At 32.3% G+C, this 23,679-nt stretch overlaps 3 protein-coding genes across 8 annotated transcripts in view; 2 read left to right on the forward strand and 1 right to left on the reverse strand.

The window, feature by feature from the left end:
• LOC130896390 (uncharacterized protein CG43867) overlaps window positions 1-23,679 on the reverse strand; it is a 291,476-nt gene that overhangs the window by 113,664 nt on the left and 154,133 nt on the right. The gene's annotated exons all lie outside the window — the stretch shown is intronic.
• Window positions 1,394-5,953, forward strand: LOC130896396 (probable cytochrome P450 6a20). Its single transcript, XM_057804447.1, has 4 exons — window positions 1,394-2,709; window positions 4,041-4,736; window positions 5,403-5,654; window positions 5,719-5,953. Exons 1-4 carry the CDS (start codon window positions 2,295-2,297, stop codon window positions 5,889-5,891), a joined length of 1,536 nt encoding a protein of 511 aa, XP_057660430.1. The 5' UTR covers window positions 1,394-2,294; the 3' UTR covers window positions 5,892-5,953.
• LOC130896394 (probable cytochrome P450 6a20) lies at window positions 8,273-17,554 on the forward strand. 2 transcript variants are annotated; one of them, XM_057804443.1, is made up of 5 exons: window positions 8,273-8,341; window positions 11,130-11,575; window positions 14,176-14,877; window positions 15,901-16,152; window positions 17,342-17,554. In XM_057804443.1, the coding sequence occupies exons 2-5, from the start codon at window positions 11,149-11,151 to the stop codon at window positions 17,506-17,508; spliced, it is 1,548 nt and encodes a 515-aa protein (XP_057660426.1). In that variant the 5' UTR covers window positions 8,273-8,341; window positions 11,130-11,148; the 3' UTR covers window positions 17,509-17,554. The 2 variants fall into 2 exon arrangements, with proteins under 2 accessions (XP_057660426.1, XP_057660427.1); XM_057804444.1 differs by lacking the exon at window positions 8,273-8,341 and adding an exon at window positions 8,819-8,932.

A 23,679-nucleotide genomic window follows, 5' to 3' on the forward strand; every position in this document is an offset into this window, starting at 1 on the left:
ATATCTCATAAAGAACTCGTTTTAGAGACAAATGTTGATGTACTTACGTGTAGAGCAATAAATTGTCTATACAGTTTGTATATAAAGTTTCTTTCTGTAACCACAATGAACTGTGGTACAACCTACCAAGTACAGATCGTACCAAAATTATTGAAAATCTTGAAATATTCGATAAAACTATATTCAATGAGTTTTATTTCGTGATGTCAAAAACCAGCACTCAAAATAATCATCAAGAGAGCTGCTTGTGCTCAAAATCACAAAATCGTTCTTCTTAAAGCCTGGAAGAGATATTCATACAGGTTTGATTCTGTCAACTTGTAACATTTTCTTTGCCATGTTCGGACCAAAGTCTATAACATGATAGAAAACACCCGATATGGAGGAGGCAGTAGTGGTCTTCAATATGAAATTCACGACAATATTTAGAGATGCTTTTGATCGAATCTAGTTGTGATTGGATGTTTTTCATGTGGTAGGACATTAGAATCAATCTTCTTGATCAATACTACCGAAGATTAATGAATTTTTATATAGTAGGACATCAGCATAAATTCAATTAATGATTTTATGTAGTAGGACATTAGAATCAAATTTCTTGATCAATATTACTGAAGATTGATGAATTTTATATAATGGGATATTAGAATAAAACTTCTTGATCAATAATAGTGAAGATTGATGAATTTTTTAAATTGTAGGACGTCAGTATAAATTGATTTCACGATTTTATGTAGTAGGATATTAGATTCAAAATTCTTGATCAATATTACTGAAGACTGATGAATTTTATTTAGTGGTACATTAGAATCAAACTTCTTGATCAATAATAGTGAAGATAATTGAATTTTTAACATTGTAGGACATCAGCATAAATTCAATTAATGATTTTATGTAGTAGGACATTAGAATCAATCTCCTTGATCATTAGAATCAATCTTCTTGATCAATACTAGTGAATATTGATGAATTTTCTACATAGTAGGACATCAGCATAAGCTCAATTAATGATTTTATGTAGTAGGACATTAGAATAAAATTTCTTGGTCAATATTACTGAAGATTGATGAATTTTATATAGTGGGACATTAGAATCAAGCTTCTTGATCAATACTACTGAAGATTAATGAATTTTTTACATAGTAGAGCATCAGTATAAATTCAATTAATGATTTTATGTAGTAGGACATTAGAATAAATCTCCTTGAGCATTATAATCAATCTTCTTGATCAATATTAGTGTAGATTGATGAATTTTTTATTTTGTAGGACATCAGCATGAATTAAATTAATGATTTTATGTAGTAAGATAATAGAATCAATAATAGTCAAGTTTAAACGATGTTTTTGACCTTTTGAGATAATAGATATTCAATAAAACGGTATTTTGGACAAAGTTAATCAGTCTCTGATTCCCATAACATCTGACGCCGCTAATATTCATTCACCTGGAGCTTACCGTTAGATTGGAAAGCATACAGAAAACATCTATAGCACTACAAGATAAAAAACTGTTTAAAAGAGTTGAAATCAGATAGTGCGTTGAAACTAGTTTACCTTTGTCAAGAATATGCAAAATATGCAAAGGTACCTACAGAATGAAGTACTTAATAGCAAAATGAACGAATTTTACGCCATATTATTTGAAAGTGATTGTACCATAATTTGAAAAAGACCAAACAGCAGTCAAAATAGTAAGTTTATCGAAGTGAATCGATGTCAAAGTGGATTTACCAACCAAGGAAGTCAATGCGAAAATTTTTGTGATGCTCATGATATAATCCACCTTCAAAAGGGTAAAACAATGAAACGTGTATATTATTTCGTATTATTGAGTCGATTTAGTGAGGGGGTGGAAAGAGAAACTACAATATTTTACCAAGAAAAAAAACTTTTGTACTAGTACAATGCAATGTTTCGTGTCAAGCCCTCGTATACAATATGCTTCTAAAAATACACTATGAATATGAATTTTATGAGATCTCTATTAACTGTAAACACTATATTTGTTATATTGCTCGACTAGACCTCAGATTTTAGTTGTTAGTTAACATGTTTGTGTTGTTATTTCAAACCAGAGGTTAAAAGTACACGGTAATTTTTTTTTCTTTCGTACCAGCTATAGTCGAAGGCTATTCTGAGTTTTGACGAGATTAACTTGTTTGAATAAAGTCAATAAACTATTTTCTATATTTATTTATGAAGTTAAATAAAGACAATAAGATTAAGATTAGATATGGTATACCAAATAAAGCAGTTCGTTTATTTGTTGTAAGAAGTCATTCGATTCAGTCATGTTTCTGTTAGCGACAGTATTTTTAGTAGTGTCAATTTATCTGTACATACAATGGATATATTCCCATTGGAAGAGGTCTGGATTGGAGCAAATAGAACCAGATTTCATATACGGGAATATTAAAGAAATAGCTTTAGGAAAAATTAGTAGCGGCGAACACTTTAAAAATCTTTATAACGAATTCAAATTGAAAGGATTGAAACACGGTGGTATTTACGAATTTCTGACTCCCTCTTATATACCAACAGATTTGGAAGTTATAAAATGTATTTTACAAAAAGATTTCAATCATTTTATGAATCATGGTGATTATGTTAATGAAGAACTAGATCCGCTCACCGGACATCTTTTAGCTTTGGAAAACGAAAAATGGAAAAAACTGCGGGGAAAACTTACACCAACTTTTACTTCAGGTACTGTAAATATTTCATTGTGAAATTATTATTATTTCCTGAATATATCTTAAATGTAGTTAACAAACAATGAAATTTGGAATTTAAATTTGAAATTATTAAAATACCTGGATTTTTAAAAGATGTATCCCAATTTATAAAGAACTGAAAAATAATTGGGGAGATGATGAAGGATGAAAAAAATTAAATACATTTTGCCAAAGCTACTGGCAACATTGGAATGAAATATAATACGAATATGCTTTGAAAGTTGATACATCCAATGAATTTGTTTTTATGTCTGACTATCATAGAGGGCGCTAATTACAAGGTTCGTACCAAGTAGTTTCGAACATAAATTTTTGAGGTTAGATTTATTATTCAAATTTTCAAGTCAGCTTGAACTTTATCCAGTAAGGTAGTCTTTGTAAAACTCGAAAATTATGTGCAAAATGTATCTTGAAAACATTAATCCATCAAGAATCCTTTTTGGTGTGAAATTAACTAATGCTTGAGTTCAAGTGATTTTGATTAACAAATATAACACTAAAAAACTTATATTAGATAAAACTCTATGAGTATCAGATATAAAAAAAGTATAACATTCATCAGCTTCCAAAATATATTCGTATGAAATTTCATTTCAATGTTGCCAGTAGTTTTTGTAGAATCGTGAAAAATTGTATACTTTTTTACCCTTCAACGCAGTTTATCTTGATAACAGATGGCGTTATACAACACTAATCCTAATTATTTTTCAGTTTCATCATCATCTTTTTTTAACCATTCTAATCGAACCGAAACGATTTGCTACACTTGAAATCCTGGAAAGTTAACCAAAGACTGTTTCGGAATAGAATAACAGAGATTCAATTTCCTCAATCGCATGTTTCTTCTTGTCTCAACCTGGTTCTAGGTTGTTACTCCACCTTCTTCGTGGTCGACATGTACTCCTTCTTTATCTCTTGCCTTAGTTCGTTTGTGAGAAATTTCTTCCATAGTCTTTTATTAAGGTACTAGGGTACTACCTGGCTAGATTCATCCTAATTTTGAAACTACTTTTCCTTGCAGAGGTGACTTCGTTTATGTTTGTTATCCATAATATTCTCTTCTTATTGAGAAATGTCTTCCATTCTGTTTTATTTAGGTACCAATTTTTATGCTGACCATGTTCAGATAATATTAGAGACCTCATAAACATCTGCTTTTCTCAATTTGTTCTAGTGGGTCTATCAGTTATGCAAATTCGTTCATTTTGTGTTTTCCAACAAATATTTTGTTGTAATTGAAGATTCACCCGTCAATTTGAAAATAGGGTATAATTTTTGGATATAATAAAGCGATTTTTGTAGGTAAAATGAAAATGATGTTCTCAACTATAGCAGCTTGTACGGAAAGTTTAAAAGATAACCTTGAGGAGTATGCTAAGATAAAAGATTGTGTAAATATAAAGGATGTGTTGGTAAAATATACTACCGACGTTATAGGGTCGACAGCTTTTGGATTAGAATGTAACAGTTTCGAAGATCCCGATTCAAAATTTATAGAATTTGGGAAAAAAATTTTTGGTACCGGTCGGAGGAATTTCAATCGAATGGTCACAAACAATTTACCGAAATGTATATTGAACCTTATAGGATACAAACGAAACGAGAAATCCATTGAAGATTTCTTTATGGGTCTGGTAAAAAGTATGGTTGAATATAGGGAGAAAAATAATGTTTATAGGAAAGATTTCATGCATCTTTTACTGCAGCTTAAAAACAGAGGAAAAGTTACGAATGATGAAAGTATTTTTCCGAACGGCGATGAAAACGGTGATCATTTTATATCGTTTAACGAAGTAGCCGCTCAATGTTTCGTCTTCTTTTTGGCTGGTTTTGAAACTTCCTCAACCGCAATGACTTTTGCTTTATATGAATTATCCAGAAATCAAGAAATTCAAGACAAAGTTAGAGAAGAGATGAAAACCGTTACTAAAAAACATAATAATAAAATCACTTATGAAGGTATAATGGAAATGCATTACTTAGACAAGGTCGTCAATGGTATGTTTTTATGTAAATAGTTACTTATCTAAACTTTAACAAACAAAAATTGAAATTAGTCAGCAACTATTAGAATTTGTATTTTGCCAATTGATGAAGCGGTAAAATAATAAATAAATAATAAAGTTGAATCTTTGTAACTCATGCTCAACGTTCATATTAGTATGGTATACATGGAATATACGAGGGTTGTCTAGAAATTTCCGACCTCGACCTGAAGATGTCGATAATTACCAGCACTTGTTACTTTGTCTGGTCGAAAATTTTCAAGGCAAGCCTCTTAAGAGAATAATTGAAACTTTAAGCGCATTACTTCTTTAAGTTTCATGTATGTAAATGTTAATTCTTTGTATATGTAAAGATTCTAGTTCATAGATGTCACAAGGAACCTTGAAATCTGAAGTTCACTTTAGGTTCGTTCCGACCCATCAAAAAACCGTCCTTGGTACGGTGACGATTTTACGAACTCTATTTTGTATTCCAACCAACTTATGTAACGTTTGTGAACCGTTTCAGGGACGGTTGGTTCGATACTTGGTCTGTAGCAAGCAATAATCGTTCTAATAACGGTACAGACCAGCAGGTTGGAACAAACCTGTTAACTCAAGTTCACTGAAGGAATTCTTCTAATCATGATATTGAGAGTTGATACTAAGTAAATTTTAGAAACGTTACGTCTTCATCCACCTTTACCAGTGACAGGAAGAAGATGTAATGCAACGTATAAAGTCCCCAATACAGACGTTATCATTCAAAAAGGAAATAAAGTGAAAATTTCAATTTTGGGTGTACATCGAGATCCCGAATATTATCCAGATCCTGATACGTTCGATCCAGAGCGATTTAATCGGGAAAATATTCTGCAACGCCCACAATTCGCTTTTATGCCTTTTGGAGGAGGACCCAGAATATGTATCGGTGAGTCTATTTACAAGTTTCGACCGTTTAATAAGAAGTGACAATTATTATTTGTTTATTTAAGGTGAAAGATTCGGATTGCTACAGATAAAAGTTGGATTAACGTCTATAATTAGTAATTTTCGTGTAACTTTGAATGAAAAAACACCTCAACCGATTACGTATATGCCTAAACTCATAATTTCTGGTGTTAAGGGCGGTGTATGGCTAAACATACACGAAGTAGACGAAGAATAAATAAAAGTATTGAATTAGCAGTGTTTTTAGAGATGAATAAATATTATATAACTTGTAACAAAGCGTTTTATTTTTATAATAACACACGAGAAAGAAAAAGGATTATTTAACAGAGCCGTATTCAGGTTAACACAATCTTATTATTTATCTATATGTCCCCGGATAGTTAGAACGACTCTTTTAAGAGATAAAACATTCTCAACTTCATTTTCCTAATCCTAAAATCCTTCCTGCAAGACAGACACTTTCAAGTCAAAATTCAAGACCACAACCCACATGTTGCAGACAAACTTGTACGCTATTTTCTTGGGGCTAAAAAGGAGGAGAAAAGTGAATTAAAATAAATCTATTAATGTTAACTACCCCAACAAAGAGAAGAACCTGTCCAACTGTGCAAAAAGACCTCGGAATTCTTCTGGACCGACGACTAGCCCGGAGAACACGCATACTAACCAAGAGAAAGCAATTGGGCCTAAACCCCAGTAAACTGTACTAGCTAATAGTTCGAAGATACCAACTAGCAATCAACAACAAGCTGGTAATATATAAAGTCATATTTAAACCTAAATGGAGTTAAGGTATTCAACTATGGGGCACTGCATCCAACTCAAATATGGCAATTCTGGAAATATTTCAGTCAAAAATACTTGGAATGATTTTAAATCCTCCGTGTCGAAGAAGAAATATCTCACAAATATGGTCACTACGTTGAAACTCATCCTAAGGTATTGTCACAACCTCTGACGAGGCCTCTCACCAAGAGAAGGCTTAGAAGGCATCTTTCGTGTCATATGTCTATGTCATATGTCATAATGAAGTGTGTGAAAGGGAATTGTCACTAGGCAATCTTCTTACAAGATAACTCAAGTTTTTAAAAATCTAGTACGTCTCTCAAAAAGCACAAAAAAGCATATTTTTTTGTAAAGAAGAAGAAAAGGAAACTTCAATTAGAAATAACTAAATAAAAGTAAAAATAAAAGTGAGTTGAAAATCTCAGAATTAACGTCAGGCTTCCCTAATCTCCTTCTTATATCTGCCCATTTTCAATTCGTTTTCGGAATCGTCTAAAAGCTGTGCCTGTACGGGCAATAATAAATTCGGCTAGATAAGAAGTAGATGGCCTTTTGGCGTGGAAAATTCGGCCAGAGAAATTTAGGATGCATGTAAACTCGGTCATACTTTAGGATGCTATGAAAATATTTCAATTGAATTGAAGGAAAATTGTTTACCACTATCAAATAGGTATATGTGAACTTACAAATCCCCACAAATACAACAAAAAACTGAATATTTTGTAGTAAATAACAAATTATTTACGCAGTTTAAAAGCCTGCAACCGATTTTATGACTTGAAACATGACCTAATTTAATTCAACCTACTTAACGTAAGCTAATCCAGCCTGTGACGCTTTTTGGTCTAACTTACTAGTGAATATAGAGCGACTGAATACACTTTTTACAAACCACTACACCAACACTCACACCTTAAAGTACATGTCTTTTCTGTCTAAAGTCTGTGAAAAAGATTTTCAACAATGTTGTCAGGGTTTAAAGAAATTGTCTTGGGCTGTGGTTTCAATGTCTCCAATTTCTTATTTAAAGCAGATATCTTCTACTTAAATTTTGAATCAATGACTCTAAGCATGTTGCTTTGAAACCCATATCAGCTTTCATATTCTGAATTGGTTGATTTAAGTGTGGTTTGTTTATAAAATCCGTTAGCTTCTATTTTAAGGATATTGCTTTTACTGTAGGTACAGTTATTTGATTTCTAGATCCAACCTTTTTTTTGCAAACCAAATATCAGCACTTACACATATGATTTTAATGCTTTTTGTGTGTTCAATATGAATATCACCAAAAGTTCCAAAAATTCCAACTTAATTTAAAACGACCTTTGCGAATTTAAATCCCCCGGGCTGTACTTGTTCCCTAGTATTAGATCGAGCTGCGCAAGTTATTCACAATCATTTAGAATGTATTTTTGAGCAGCCCTTCCATAGAAAAAATCATCATTGTAATGTCAGTTGATGCAGTAGGTCCATATTTACACTCATTCTTCCAAACCTCTTTCACCAAACTGATTTCCGAATCAATAGTCCTTTGTATGGAATGGAAAAGGTAACAGTTATATTGACATAAATAATTTTGCATGATTATGTGCCTTGTTCATATCATTTAACTAATAGGGTGTGTATTATTTCAATTTATAAACAATAAAAGTGTATAAACACCTTGGAGATATGAAGTTTTTATTTAAATATATTGCTTTGATTATTAAGATAAAATCAAATCGAGTGCCAATCTTTTACTAATGAAGAGATAAACTGGGTTTTTCTAATACTTCAGTAAATAAAAAAAAATGCATAATACTAATATCTAAACAATTTTCAATATTTACTGTCTGGTACAGATCGTTGGCGTTTAGTTTACTCAAGATTTATATAAAGGTATGTTGAACTTGAGATTTTTAATGAACAAATTTTAAATTTGGAAAAAAGCATCCACAGTAGTTGTGGTATGGACATTTTTATCTCTAAATTTTTGTTTATTATTTGTGCCATTCTTTTGTAATGATATTAAATAACCATAAATCTAAATGACTGATGTCTACGTTTTTGTTTAGAAAAGTCATATTTAGAAAGCTAATTTCTCATATGAAGTTACTGCTCTCTTTTTTTTTAAATCAAGCTTTTTTCGTATTTTGTTCGTTCTTCTTGTTTTGTGCTAGCTGGATAATAATACGTGTGGAAAATAAATCATCTAAAGGATTTCGGAAGAAAAATTTTCTCATTATTGATAATATTCAATAATTTAAACATTTTATCGCGTAATTATAAACGTCCGAAGCGGTTCGGTTAAAGCTATTTAATTTTCTTTATTTTGAATATTAGTGCATTAATAATTCCATTATCTTGCGGTTACAGAATATTTATTATGAAGTTGGAAAAAACATAACAATTTAAAGTTACATCCAAGGGATCATTACAAAAATAAATTGCCATTGTAATCCCTGGATCTCTTCCTGCACCTTTAATATTGTGAGTAGGTGAATAAATTTCATCCACAAAGTACACTAAGGCACTATACACCATTTATAAGTTTTAAAAGACATCGTATGATAGAAAAACACATAAACACTAAATAAAGCTGTTAACTGTTTACAAGATTACCATGTATTGAAGTCTCTGCACCGCCATATTGTTAATAAGCATTTCAGTAAGAAGCTTAAATCGAAAATTTGAAAACTTCATTTCAAATTTGATGATAATCAATATATTTGTATAAATTGTTTTGGTCTTTTTTATTATTGACAGCTTTTTCGTTCCTATGTACGAAAACCAAGAAATTTAAACCATTTTTTTAAACTTTATCAAATATCCTATTGTCAAGTCTTTTAATTTTTTCCCTTGGTCTAATTTTTACCAATATAAACGGTTTTTGGCTTATACAAGATTTTTGTTCCTCATCACTTTTTTATCAAACGTATCTTCGTTTGCAAAAACAAAAAAAAACTCAAAAACCGAAAAATAAAACACAAAAAACAAAAAAAAATAAACAAAAATATTTTTCCAATATCCTAGGTTTACTCAATCAAGGATACACCCCCCCTAGACACGGTAATTTCGCATTTCATAAGCAAGTACCGAGTTATACGTCGGGTACGGCTATAGAGAAGATCAGATTAGATCTTTTCTTGCCGAAGAAGGTAGGACGAGGTCTAACCGAGGTAGTGACGTCCAGAAAAAAAGTCCTTAAGACTAAATCTTAACAAAAAGATATTCTCAGAAACTCTCATAGAACTCAGGGGAGAGGGAGGAGTCTACGCGTGAAACTGTGACGCGAATGAGGATGAAGACCTGTCAAAATGACAGGGGGTTGGTGGAATGTCCTTCCTCGCACCCATCCGTGGATTTATTCGGGGATGGATGCTTAGAGGGATGGGTATTCTCATGCGCACGTTAGTGTATGTGTGTGAGTGGTATAGTTATAAAATTCTTCATTACTGCTAAGTAAATTTCATATTCAATGTTTTGTGATTTTCCCATACTGAATTGAAATTTGTTTGGTAAATTTCCAACGCATTTCTGCTCAAATTACCTAATAAATTTTTAACAGTGTGTGTGTGGCTTAGAAATCTGTCCAACCCAAATTTAAATGCTTTTTTCTACTACCGCGCGTAAAGTACGTGTTATAGACATACTTTCAATTGCGTAAAAAATGCTTTAAGTAGTAATGCTTAGAAAAACGTATTATTAAGGTCTCCGTACTCTAGTGGGCGGAGTACGAGCCTCACAAACCAGAGGTACCAGGTTCAAGTCGCGATGATGATTTTTTATTTTTCTACTTGTGCAGTGGCAATTATTTGTATTCATATACGCCGAAGAGAAGAGTTGACATAAATAATAATAAATATACAGGCTGTATACAAGGAAAAAAGTTTGTATAACAAAACTCCCATAAGCGATTCGTAAGCGAGTTATAGTGAGAGATAGATTTCACCAGGTTTCCTGATCCACCAATAATAGGAAGCCATATTGAACGTCTCGGGTCTGAAATTGTCACGCAAATTTGTTTGGTCTATACGTATTTTGACCTGAAAAATTGAATAAAATAAGTCTCAGATCTGTAACATAGAGCAACATCGTTAAATATAAGGTTATTTACATAATTTCATCATTTTTGTTTTGAATTTTATTCAGTAAAATAGTAAAATAAAGATATTTTTAACTTGCATCCACTTTTAATTGTGGTTGTATACATCATTCTCTTCGGAATTAATTTTTTTACAAGTTTTATTTGAAAGTTTAATGCATTTTTTGGGCATTTAATGGCCAAACGTGAAAAAAGTGTATTTTGGAGTTGAGTTTTTTGTATTTTACGTTATTGAACGTGAAAATTATTACAGTTACAGATCTGAGACCTATTTTATTCAATTTTTCAGGTCAAAATACATTTTGTAAGGAAAATTACCGTTAAACTTGTGTATTTTGATGAAATGTTTGCTTTTTCTAGTAGGAAAAATATTGTATGCAATTTGTGTGTAAGGGCCTTTCAAATTCGTTGAAAAAAGGTCACTTCACACATTTGTTATAAATAATTATTTCTAACTTGAAGACATTTTAATGCAACTGACAAATCAGAACTAGTCTAACTAATGTCAAACAAATAATTATGTGTTCACAAAGCCACGTATTACAAAAACCTATTTTTAACTTTAATTCGAATGAATTGTAGTTGATTTCAGATTATTAATATGGTTGTATGGAACGTCGTTCTATCAATAATTACATTAGCAGTTGTAGTTTATTTATATTTGAAATGGCATTACAATTATTGGAAACGGAAAGGTTTATACCAAATAGAACCAGAGCTAGTCTACGGAAATATCAAAGAATTCGTACAACAACGTTTAGCGTTTGCAGATCAATTCACTAAATTGTACAACCAACTGAAATCTAAAGGTTTAAAACACGGCGGTATATATCTGACTTTAAAACCGACATATATGCCAATAGATTTGGATATTATAAAAAATATTCTACAAAGGGATTTTCCTTATATGATGAATCACGGACATTATACGAACGAAGAAGCGGATCCGCTAACGGGACATCTTTTCGCTTTAGAAAACGAAAAATGGAGGAAAATGAGAACAAAATTAACACCTACTTTTACTTCGGGTAAGTAAAATCCATCACATCATACTATTTTCTTTCGATTATATCGTAGAGAACGCGGGGATGTGATTAAGTGGTTAATTTCAAAACTTGCTCACCTATCTAGAAAGCGCAACGATTCTGATTACGAAAAGTTACGAAATTAGTTATTTGTGAACTGATTCAATTGAAAACAGTCGTAGATTTGATACAGATTATAGAAAAATGGATTTATGACAATAGCAAAACCAGGATACACAACTAAGGACAATTATCCCAGCAAATAAAAATGGGTTGTATCGCCAACCCAGTTCGGCGTTGTAACAGATTGGATCATGAGAAAAACAGAGGATAAAAGGTCATAAATCAAATGGAATCTAATCGCAAACTTAAATCCGCGTCTATTGAGCAAAAATAGAAATTACATAAGTTGTAAACATTTCAAATTCCAACATTTGTTAACAGGTGTCTAAAAGTTATCTACAGCACTTTTGGAACACAATGGAAGAAGAGGAAATAGACGAAACGAAGCGAAAATGGAAATGGATAGGTCATACACCGAGGAAATCAGCAAGGTAGAAGAAAAAGAAGCACCTGTACGAACGTGGTAAAGAACTGTCGAGAAAGAACTGCAATAGATATACTCAAAACAGAAAGAAGCTACAGAAATATCCAAAACCAGAATAAAATGGAGAGCCCTCGTCAACAGAATTGAGCTAAATCCACATAACGACGACGACAGTGACCTAATCACTAGCTCCACTGGGAGCTATATGACGATGATGATGATATTTCTAGGATATTGAAAGTTTTTATAGTACCAGCGAAAAGAATAGGAAACAAACAGCATAAAAATCAAGTGACATTTAAGTGGAGAGAGGAAATTCTGTAAAAATTAAAATGAGATAAAACGGAAATGAAAAATAATTAACGGTTTTAGTACAGCAGCTATTAATCACGTTACATATAGACTAGATTTTGTCTTACCCTTAAGCTTTAAGACAAATTTGAACCCAATGCTGCTTGTCGCTACTACAGGTACATTTGTCGTCAAAATATGGATGTTGAACACTATATTGAAATCTGTCTATGGTGATAAGACATAGTCCGGGAGCTAGGTAAATGGTTAATTATTTCCTTTCCGCTAATGCAATAGATGATTCCGATTAACTCCTACGTAACAACTCCCAAAGTATCAGCTGACGGTTTTTCCACCGAGATATAGCCAGCTGACGGTCTTTCCACCGAGATATAGCCAGCTGACGATTTTTCCACCGAGATATAGCCAACTGACAATTTTTCCATCGAGATATAGCCAGCTGTCGGTTTTTCCACCGAGATATAGCCAGCTGTCGGTTTTTCCACCGAGATATAGCCAGCTGACGATTTTTCCACCGAGATATAGCCAGCTGACAATTTTTCCATCGAGATATAGCCAGCTGTCGGTTTTTCCACCGAGATATAGCCAGCTGACGATTTTTCCACCGAGATATAGCCAGCTGACGATTTTTCCACCGAGATATAGCCAGCTGTCGGTTTTTCCACCGAGATATGGCCAGCTGACGATTTTTCCACCGAGATATAGCCAACTGACAATTTTTCCATCGAGATATAGCCAGCTGACGGTCTTTCCACCGAGATATAGCCAACTGACAATTTTTCCATCGAGATATAGCCAGCTGTCGGTTTTTCCACCGAGATATAGCCAGCTGACGATTTTTCCACCGAGATATAGCCAGCTGACGGTCTTTCCACCGAGATATAGCCAGCTGACGATTTTTCCACCGAGATATAGCCAGCTGTCGGTTTTTCCACCGAGATATGGCCAGCTGACGATTTTTCCACCGAGATATAGCCAGCTGACGGTCTTTCCTCCGAGATATAGTCAGCTGACGATTTTTCCACCGAGATATAGCCAGCTGACGGTCTATCCACCGAGATATAGCCAGCTGACGATTTTTCCACCGAGATATAGCCAGCTGACGGTCTTTCCACCGAGATATAGCCAGCTGACGGTTTTTCCACCGAGATATAGCCAGCTGACGATTTCTCCTCCGAGATATAGTCAGCTGACGATTTTTCCACCGAGATATAGTTTCAGTTTCGCAAATTTTTAGTTGAAAGGAAATGATTAAATTTCTTTTTTTCACATCTCATCCCACCCACCGAGCCGTAGCTGACGTTCAGTAGGCTTTATTATACAACCAGTCCAGCAGTGGCGGCTCGTGTTAAAAAATTTTAGGTGTTTTGCAAGGTTTGTCGTGTTTGTGAAATTTCCTTCGTCTTCCGTGGAGAAACATATGACTTACCAAGTATACTTACTTTAGGTCTTCACAGAGGTATTTACTACTTTACTTTCATTGTCTTTGGAGAAAATTCTTTCAAATATTCAGATGTTCTGAACAACAGTTCGTTGTTAACTGAACTAAGGTATTGCGAAGTCTTTTCTACGTTCGTTTTGAATCGTAATCACTTTGTCAGTCAGAAAAAATGGAAGGAGCCGTTAAATGATTCGTGATCAAGCTTTCCATATATTTTTCCAGTGAAGAATTCAACATTGAATAGGGCCATTAAAACCCAATTGCAAATTCTTCTTCTACTTTATTATTCCAATAATTTTTCAGGTAAGATGAAAATGATGTTTCCCACAATGATAGCTTGCACTAAAGATCTAGTAGAGGTGCTCGAAGATAACGCTAGAATTCAAGATCCTGTTAACGTGAAAGAAGTAGCATCAGGATTTACAATCGACGTCATAGGATCAGTGGCGTTCGGTATCGATTGTTGTAGTTTGAAAAACCCCGATTCGGAATTTAGAAAATTCGGTAAAAAGATTTTTATGGTGTCTCCAATGAGACGAATTAAACATATAATCAGTACAGCTGTACCGAGATGGGTACTGCTCAAACTTGGTTACAAACAAACCGAACAGGAAATTGAGGATTTTTTTATGAGCGTTGTAGGTGATACAGTGAAATATAGAGAGGAAAATAATATTTACAGGAAGGATTTCATGCATTTATTGTTACAATTAAAAAACAGAGGTAGAGTTACCGATGACGAAATAATATTTAATAAAGAAGACGAGAAAAATGACGCGGGGCATTTTATTACGCTCAACGAATTGGTGGCACAGTGTTTCGTTTTCTTTTTAGCGGGTTTCGAAACATCAGCGACGACTATAACGTTCGTTTTATTAGAAATAGCGTTAGCGCAAGAGGTGCAAGATAAATTAAGGGATGAAATTCGATCTATATGGGAAAAACATCATCAAATCACTTATGAAGCAGTGATGGAAATGCATTACTTGGAGATGGTCATACAGGGTGAGTATATATACGAAGGATAGCTAAAAAAAAAAACGATAATGACACTACTAAATATTTTATTTTAAAATCTTCAAAGTTCGATAACTTTTTAATAATCACTTTTTTGAAAAATGTTTTTTCTTATAATAATTTCTCATGATATTCCTAAATCAAAATATCAGATTTAAATTTTTCATTAAACTAATACAAGATTTGACAAAAATATAAAATATAATCATAGTAATAGAACTTTATACAGGGTTGGTTGTTAATATTTGCACTTTGGTAACATATATAGCGTAGGAAACATGTGAAGGGAAAATTCGAATATGCTCAAAGTTGCTTTTTCATTTCTTGAAAATTTGGTTACAACAGATCGCTCCATCGCGTTTTGTGTGTAAAAAAACTTTCACAAAAACTGATTCTTACGTCTTTTGTGTTCATATAATCAATTACACAATATTAATAAGTTTCCAGGTGTAAAATTAATTGAATCACGAATTGACATCTTCGGCAATCGGCAGCATTAATAATAAAAAACAAAAAGGACGGCCACGTGTCTACACGCAAAAGTTTACGTCGGATATTGAAGCAGGAATATGAAGTGTATCTTCTCATAGATACATTCAGTGCAAAATTAGGAATATTGATTTAATTTTAAGAAATATTGAGCTTATTGGAAATTTTAGTAACATCTTCTTACTTTCACTCAAATAGACATGGGCACAAACACCTGTGTCGATTTGTGAGCAAAGAAAACACTAAATTATAATACCAAATACCTTTAAATTCCCCTAAAATGACGATTTGGGCAAAATTTGCAGTGAAAATGCTACTAGAATCTTTTAATCACAGTTACAATATTTTGAGGATTACACCAATAGGTGCAGCAAGAGAACCAGAGATAGCAGAGTTTATTTTTCGAAAGTAGTGCGTAATATAATAATACTAAGGTAAACACGAGCGTACCATAGAACATAGACACATAGAAACAAACCGTATTTTAAAAAAATCTGCAAACCGATCGCATTTACTTTTTAGAAACGTTGAGGAAACATCCTCCAGTTCCTAGCGTACCAAGAGTTTCTACAAAAGAATACGCGGTTCCGGGAACGGATATCATCCTAGCTACCGGAACTAAAGTTCATATTCCTGTTCACGCCATTCAAAATGATCCAGAATATTATCCAGAACCTGATAAGTTTATTCCTGAACGGTTTACAGAAGAAAACAAATCAAAGAGACACCCATTGTCATTTTTACCTTTTGGCGAAGGACCTAGACTTTGCATAGGTAAATATATAAGGATAATAGTATAGCAAATTTGAGATCAAGGGTACTAGTTGACTATGATTAGCTTCAGTTAGATACGAACTGGGTATAATTCTTCAAAATTTAAAGATATCCACTTTCCCGTCAACGCTTGTTTAGGGATACTACAGTGCACCCATCAATTGCTTATTCTTCAACCTTTTTAGCCCTAGTTTTATCATCATCAATTTTTGCCACGACCTATACTTTGGGAATCGCTGGGTTATTCCATTGATGAAAGTTGGAGGGCATTGTGTACTTGAATGGATCTATTTTATTGGAAGAAAATTTTTTTTAAAAATAAAAAATGTTTTCTCCATTGTAATCACAATTTTTTCTGATGGAAACTCTCTAAGCCATTCAATTTTTTTGATCCTATTATTCGTATTTAATTGAAGTGATTTGCGAATTTATAACATTTTATTTCAATTAGGGTGGCAATATCAAGGGTAGATTTTTTTCCATGAAATGAGAGGATTTTATCTTATTTTCATCATAACTCCTTTATTTTATGTATTACGAAGACTTATAAAGTCTCATTTGAATAATTTTTCAAAGTTCTTTAGAAAAGATTCGATACATTTTTCTTGTAAAGTTGACCGTTTTCCACCTATTCAATATGAAATTTTTCAAAATCTTCACATTTAATTAATCATAACTATAAACTAAAAAAAAATTCTAATTGTTTTAAAGCTTCATTTAATCTCCTCACAGTTCTTCTCAAGTTAAAAATATGCTTTTTTGTAAAAAAAATTCAAAACTTCAATCACGAATAAGTCAAAAAAACTCCATATGATAATTTGTGTATAGATGCTTTTTACATCGATTTCTATGGATAGTTTCAACCAAATTTTACCACCCCATTGTTGGTCGAAGGGTAGATTTGGCTTTAAAAGTTTGTTACTTATCTACTGTTGAAATTTCAAGCAGAGTGTCTTGATGGAAATTTGAATTAAAAACTGTTGTCCACTGGACTAATATTTTATTTTGAAAAAAATCACGTTAGACACAATATTCTTGTTATGTTTATAATTAATTACTTTGAGGCAAATTTCATCCAATTTAACTGACGCATTTGATAGAAAGAATTTGTTTCATATGGTGTTTAGTTGAATGAAGCGAATATTCTCACCGAAGGAACTGATTGAAACAATGGATATTGTTTTTTTAGGTGCCAGATTTGGAATGCTTCAAATAAAAGTAGCTGTTGCTTCTATAATCAATACATTCAAAGTAACTATTAATGATAAGACTAAATTACCTATTCGTTATACAACAAGCACATTTGTACCTACAGTTGAAGGAGATGTGTGGTTAGATTTCCATAAATTGAAATAGTTATTTCAGTTGAAATGATAATCATTATTAAAAAACGTAGAACGCATGATTTTTTTTTACCTATTCACCAATCCAAAAACTTGTCTATACCAGCGTTTCCTTGCTATTGTAGCAAAGATAAAATATGTTAACGAAGAAAGCGATTTTCATCACCTGAAGAAGTTATCGAAGTTTTTAAAATCATATTTCTACTTCTCAAATAATTTTTTGATGGTTTTACGGTAATTGCCATCGCATTTGCAGTAGGATCGACCATGTTAAATGGTGTTAAAAACTACAAACTAAATAAAGATACAAACGATACAAAATTTCAATGTTCAGAAGAAAATCACAATGAATAACAAAATGTTAGGCATTTTTATATGATACAGAAACGTTGAGAAAGAGAAGATTAGAATCCCTCCATGATTTAAGTGTTATTAGGTCACCAGATATGATCCTATGGAGTGTCGTGAGATCAGGGTTGCTCCAAGACCAGTTGGTATCTTTTGCAAATGTCGCAATGTCTTTTATAAACAGAAGAAACTGAATGGGGGATAGTACTGAGCCCTGGGGCACTCCACATTCTATTTGCTTGCAAGAAGACATCGTTGTATAAACCCTTACTAGCTGACTTCTTTTGGTAAGGTAATGTAAAGTAGTACTGTAATTTTCTAATCACAATATTATAATCAACACAATGGAAAACCTTAGAAAAATCACAAGAAGTTGTTACAGTGGGGTGATAGCTGTTGAGGCTAGAGTAGAGATTATTTAGGATGGAGAATATAGCATCATTTGTGCATTTGATGGGTACTAAGCCCGTCAGAGAGAAAGTCGACCAAAATCAGTCGCAATTCCAAGCAACATCGATGCTGTGAGCAACACGATTAATGGAGATCAGTATGCGACATATAGAGGCGTCTCTTGGGATCTTGCAGACTGCATACAATCGATTCTGAATAAACATGTGTGAAAAAGATATATCCCAGATGGATTCCGCTTAAAACATACGGGTCCTGAAAGATTTTTTTTGCAATAAATCGATTATATTGTATTGAGAGGGACATTAAGATTGTTTAAGAAAAATAATTTGGGCTTCAATTGGTTACTAGATGCTCTATACGGGTCTTGAAAGATTTTTTTTGCAATAAATCGATTATATTGTATTTAGAGGGGCATTAAGATTGTGTAAGAAAAATAATTTGGGCTTCAATTGGTTACTAGATGCTCTATACGGGTCCTGAAAGATTTTTTTGCAATAAATCGATTATATTGTATTTAGAGGGGCATTAAGATTGTTTAAGAAAAATAATTTGGGCTTCAATTGGTTACTAGATGCTCTATACGGATCCTGAAAGATTTTTTTTGCAATAAATCGATTATATTGTATTTAGAGGGGCATTAAAATTGTTTAAGAAAAATCATTTGGGCTTCAATTGGTTACTAGATGCTCTATAAGGGTCCTGAAAGATTTTTTTTTGAAATAAATCGATTATATTGTATTTAGAGGGGCATTAAAATTGTTTAAGAAAAATAATTTGGGCTTCAATTGGTTACTAGATGCTCTATACGGGTCCTGAAAGATTTTTTTTGCAATAAATCGATTATATTGTATTAAGAGGGGCATTAAGGTTGTTTAAGAAAAATAATTTGGGCTTCAATTGGTTACTAGATGCTCTATACGGGTCCTGAAAGATTTTTTTTGCAATAAATCGATTATATTGTATTTAGAGGGGCATTAAGATTGTCTAAGAAAAATAAATTGGGCTTCAATTGGTTACTAGATGCTCTATACGGGTCCTGAAAGATTTTTTTTTGCAAAAATCGATTATATTGTATTTAGAGCGACATTAAGATTGTTTAAGAAAAATAATTTGGGCTTCAATTGGTTACTAGATGCTCTATACTGGTCCTGAAAGATTTTTTTTTAAATAAATCGATTATATTGTATTTAGAGGGGCATTAAGATTGTCTAAGAAAAATAAATTGGGCTTCAATTGGTTACTAGATGCTCTATACGGATCTTGAAAGATTTTTTTTGCAATAAATCGATTATATTGTATTGAGAGGGACATTAAGATTGTTTAAGAGAAATAATTTGGGCTTCAATTGGTTACTAGATGCTCTATACGGGTCCTGAAAGATTTTTTTTGCAATAAATCGATTATATTGTATTTAGAGGGGCATTAAGATTGTGTAAGAAAAATAAATTGGGCTTCAATTGGTTACTAGATGCTCTATACGGGTACTGAAAGATTTTTTTTGCAATAAATCGATTATATTGTATTTAGAGGGGCATTAAGATTGTTTAAGAAAAATAATTTGGGCTTCAATTGGTTACTAGATGCTCTATACGGGTCCTGAAAGATTTTTTTTGCAATAAATCGATTATATTGTATTTAGAGGGACATTAAGATTGTTTAAGAAAAATAATTTGGGCTTCAATTGGTTACTAGATGCTCTATACGGATCTTGAAAGATTTTTTTTGCAATAAATCGATTATATTGTATTGAGAGGGGCATTAAGATTGTTTAAGAGAAATAATTTGGGCTTCAATTGGTTACTAGATGCTCTATACGGGTCCTGAAAGATTTTTTTTGCAATAAATCGATTATATTGTATTAAGAGGGGCATTAAGGTTGTTTAAGAAAAATAATTTGGGCTTCAATTGGTTACTAGATGCTCTATACGGGTCCTGAAAGATTTTTTTTGCAATAAATCGATTATATTGTATTTAGAGGGGCATTAAGATTGTGTAAGAAAAATAATTTGGGCTTCAATTGGTTACTAGATGCTCTATACGGGTCCTGAAAGATTTTTTTTGCAATAAATCGATTATATTGTATTGAGAGGGGCATTAAGATTGTTTAAGAGAAATAATTTGGGCTTCAATTGGTTACTAGATGCTCTATACGGGTCCTGAAAGATTTTTTTTGCAATAAATCGATTATATTGTATTAAGAGGGGCATTAAGGTTGTTTAAGAAAAATAATTTGGGCTTCAATTGGTTACTAGATGCTCTATACGGGTCCTGAAAGATTTTTTTTGCAATAAATCGATTATATTGTATTGAGAGGGGCATTAAGATTGTTTAAGAGAAATAATTTGGGCTTCAATTGGTTACTAGATGCTCTATACGGGTCCTGAAAGATTTTTTTTGCAATAAATCGATTATATTGTATTTAGAGGGGCATTAAGATTGTCTAAGAAAAATAAATTGGGCTTCAATTGGTTACTAGATGCTCTATACGGGTCCTGAAAGATTTTTTTTTGCAAAAATCGATTATATTGTATTTAGAGCGACATTAAGATTGTTTAAGAAAAATAATTTGGGCTTCAATTGGTTACTAGATGCTCTATACTGGTCCTGAAAGATTTTTTTTTAAATAAATCGATTATATTGTATTTAGAGGGGCATTAAGATTGTTTAAGAAAAATAATTTGGGCTTCAATTGGTTACTAGATGCTCTATACGGGTCCTGAAAGATTTTTTTGCAATAAATCGATTATATTGTATTTAGAGGGGCATTAAGATTGTTTAAGAAAAATAATTTGGGCTTCAATTGGTTACTAGATGCTCTATACGGGTCCTGAAAGATTTTTTTTGCAATAAATCGATTATATTGTATTTAGAGGGACATTAAGATTGTTTAAGAAAAATAATTTGGGCTTCAATTGGTTACTAGATGCTCTATACGGGTCCTGAAAGATTTTTTTTGCAATAAATCGATTATATTGTATTAAGAGGGGCATTAAGGTTGTTTAAGAAAAATAATTTGGGCTTCAATTGGTTACTAGATGCTCTATACGGGTCCTGAAAGATTTTTTTTGCAATAAATCGATTATATTGTATTTAGAGGGGCATTAAGATTGTCTAAGAAAAATAAATTGGGCTTCAATTGGTTACTAGATGCTCTATACGGGTCCTGAAAGATTTTTTTTTGCAAAAATCGATTATATTGTATTTAGAGCGACATTAAGATTGTTTAAGAAAAATAATTTGGGCTTCAATTGGTTACTAGATGCTCTATACTGGTCCTGAAAGATTTTTTTTTAAATAAATCGATTATATTGTATTTAGAGGGGCATTAAGATTGTCTAAGAAAAATAAATTGGGCTTCAATTGGTTACTAGATGCTCTATACGGGTCCTGAAAGATTTTTTTTGCAATAAATCGATTATATTGTATTAAGAGGGGCATTAAGGTTGTTTAAGAAAAATAATTTGGGCTTCAATTGGTTACTAGATGCTCTATACGGGTCCTGAAAGATTTTTTTTGCAATAAATCGATTATATTGTATTTAGAGGGGCATTAAGATTGTCTAAGAAAAATAAATTGGGCTTCAATTGGTTACTAGATGCTCTATACGGGTCCTGAAAGATTTTTTTTTGCAAAAATCGATTATATTGTATTTAGAGCGACATTAAGATTGTTTAAGAAAAATAATTTGGGCTTCAATTGGTTACTAGATGCTCTATACTGGTCCTGAAAGATTTTTTTTTAAATAAATCGATTATATTGTATTTAGAGGGGCATTAAGATTGTCTAAGAAAAATAAATTGGGCTTCAATTGGTTACTAGATGCTCTATACGGATCTTGAAAGATTTTTTTTGCAATAAATCGATTATATTGTATTGAGAGGGACATTAAGATTGTTTAAGAGAAATAATTTGGGCTTCAATTGGTTACTAGATGCTCTATACGGGTCCTGAAAGATTTTTTTTGCAATAAATCGATTATATTGTATTTAGAGGGGCATTAAGATTGTGTAAGAAAAATAAATTGGGCTTCAATTGGTTACTAGATGCTCTATACGGGTACTGAAAGATTTTTTTTGCAATAAATCGATTATATTGTATTTAGAGGGGCATTAAGATTGTTTAAGAAAAATAATTTGGGCTTCAATTGGTTACTAGATGCTCTATACGGGTCCTGAAAGATTTTTTTTGCAATAAATCGATTATATTGTATTTAGAGGGACATTAAAATTGTTTAAGAAAAATAATTTGGGCTTCAATTGGTTACTAGATGCTCTATACGGATCTTGAAAGATTTTTTTTGCAATAAATCGATTATATTGTATTGAGAGGGGCATTAAGATTGTTTAAGAGAAATAATTTGGGCTTCAATTGGTTACTAGATGCTCTATACGGGTCCTGAAAGATTTTTTTTGCAATAAATCGATTATATTGTATTAAGAGGGGCATTAAGGTTGTTTAAGAAAAATAATTTGGGCTTCAATTGGTTACTAGATGCTCTATACGGGTCCTGAAAGATTTTTTTTGCAATAAATCGATTATATTGTATTTAGAGGGGCATTAAGATTGTGTAAGAAAAATAATTTGGGCTTCAATTGGTTACTAGATGCTCTATACGGGTCCTGAAAGATTTTTTTTGCAATAAATCGATTATATTGTATTGAGAGGGGCATTAAGATTGTTTAAGAGAAATAATTTGGGCTTCAATTGGTTACTAGATGCTCTATACGGGTCCTGAAAGATTTTTTTTGCAATAAATCGATTATATTGTATTAAGAGGGGCATTAAGGTTGTTTAAGAAAAATAATTTGGGCTTCAATTGGTTACTAGATGCTCTATACGGGTCCTGAAAGATTTTTTTTGCAATAAATCGATTATATTGTATTGAGAGGGGCATTAAGATTGTTTAAGAGAAATAATTTGGGCTTCAATTGGTTACTAGATGCTCTATACGGGTCCTGAAAGATTTTTTTTGCAATAAATCGATTATATTGTATTTAGAGGGGCATTAAGATTGTCTAAGAAAAATAAATTGGGCTTCAATTGGTTACTAGATGCTCTATACGGGTCCTGAAAGATTTTTTTTTGCAAAAATCGATTATATTGTATTTAGAGCGACATTAAGATTGTTTAAGAAAAATAATTTGGGCTTCAATTGGTTACTAGATGCTCTATACTGGTCCTGAAAGATTTTTTTTTAAATAAATCGATTATATTGTATTTAGAGGGGCATTAAGATTGTTTAAGAAAAATAATTTGGGCTTCAATTGGTTACTAGATGCTCTATACGGGTCCTGAAAGATTTTTTTGCAATAAATCGATTATATTGTATTTAGAGGGGCATTAAGGTTGTTTAAGAAAAATAATTTGGGCTTCAATTGGTTACTATCTACTTATTGAACAAATTGTTTTGATACATCGCTAGTAA

The sequence above is a fragment of the Diorhabda carinulata genome, chromosome 7 (genome assembly GCF_026250575.1).
Source record: "Diorhabda carinulata isolate Delta chromosome 7, icDioCari1.1, whole genome shotgun sequence".
NCBI classification, from domain to species: Eukaryota; Metazoa; Arthropoda; class Insecta; order Coleoptera; family Chrysomelidae; genus Diorhabda; species Diorhabda carinulata.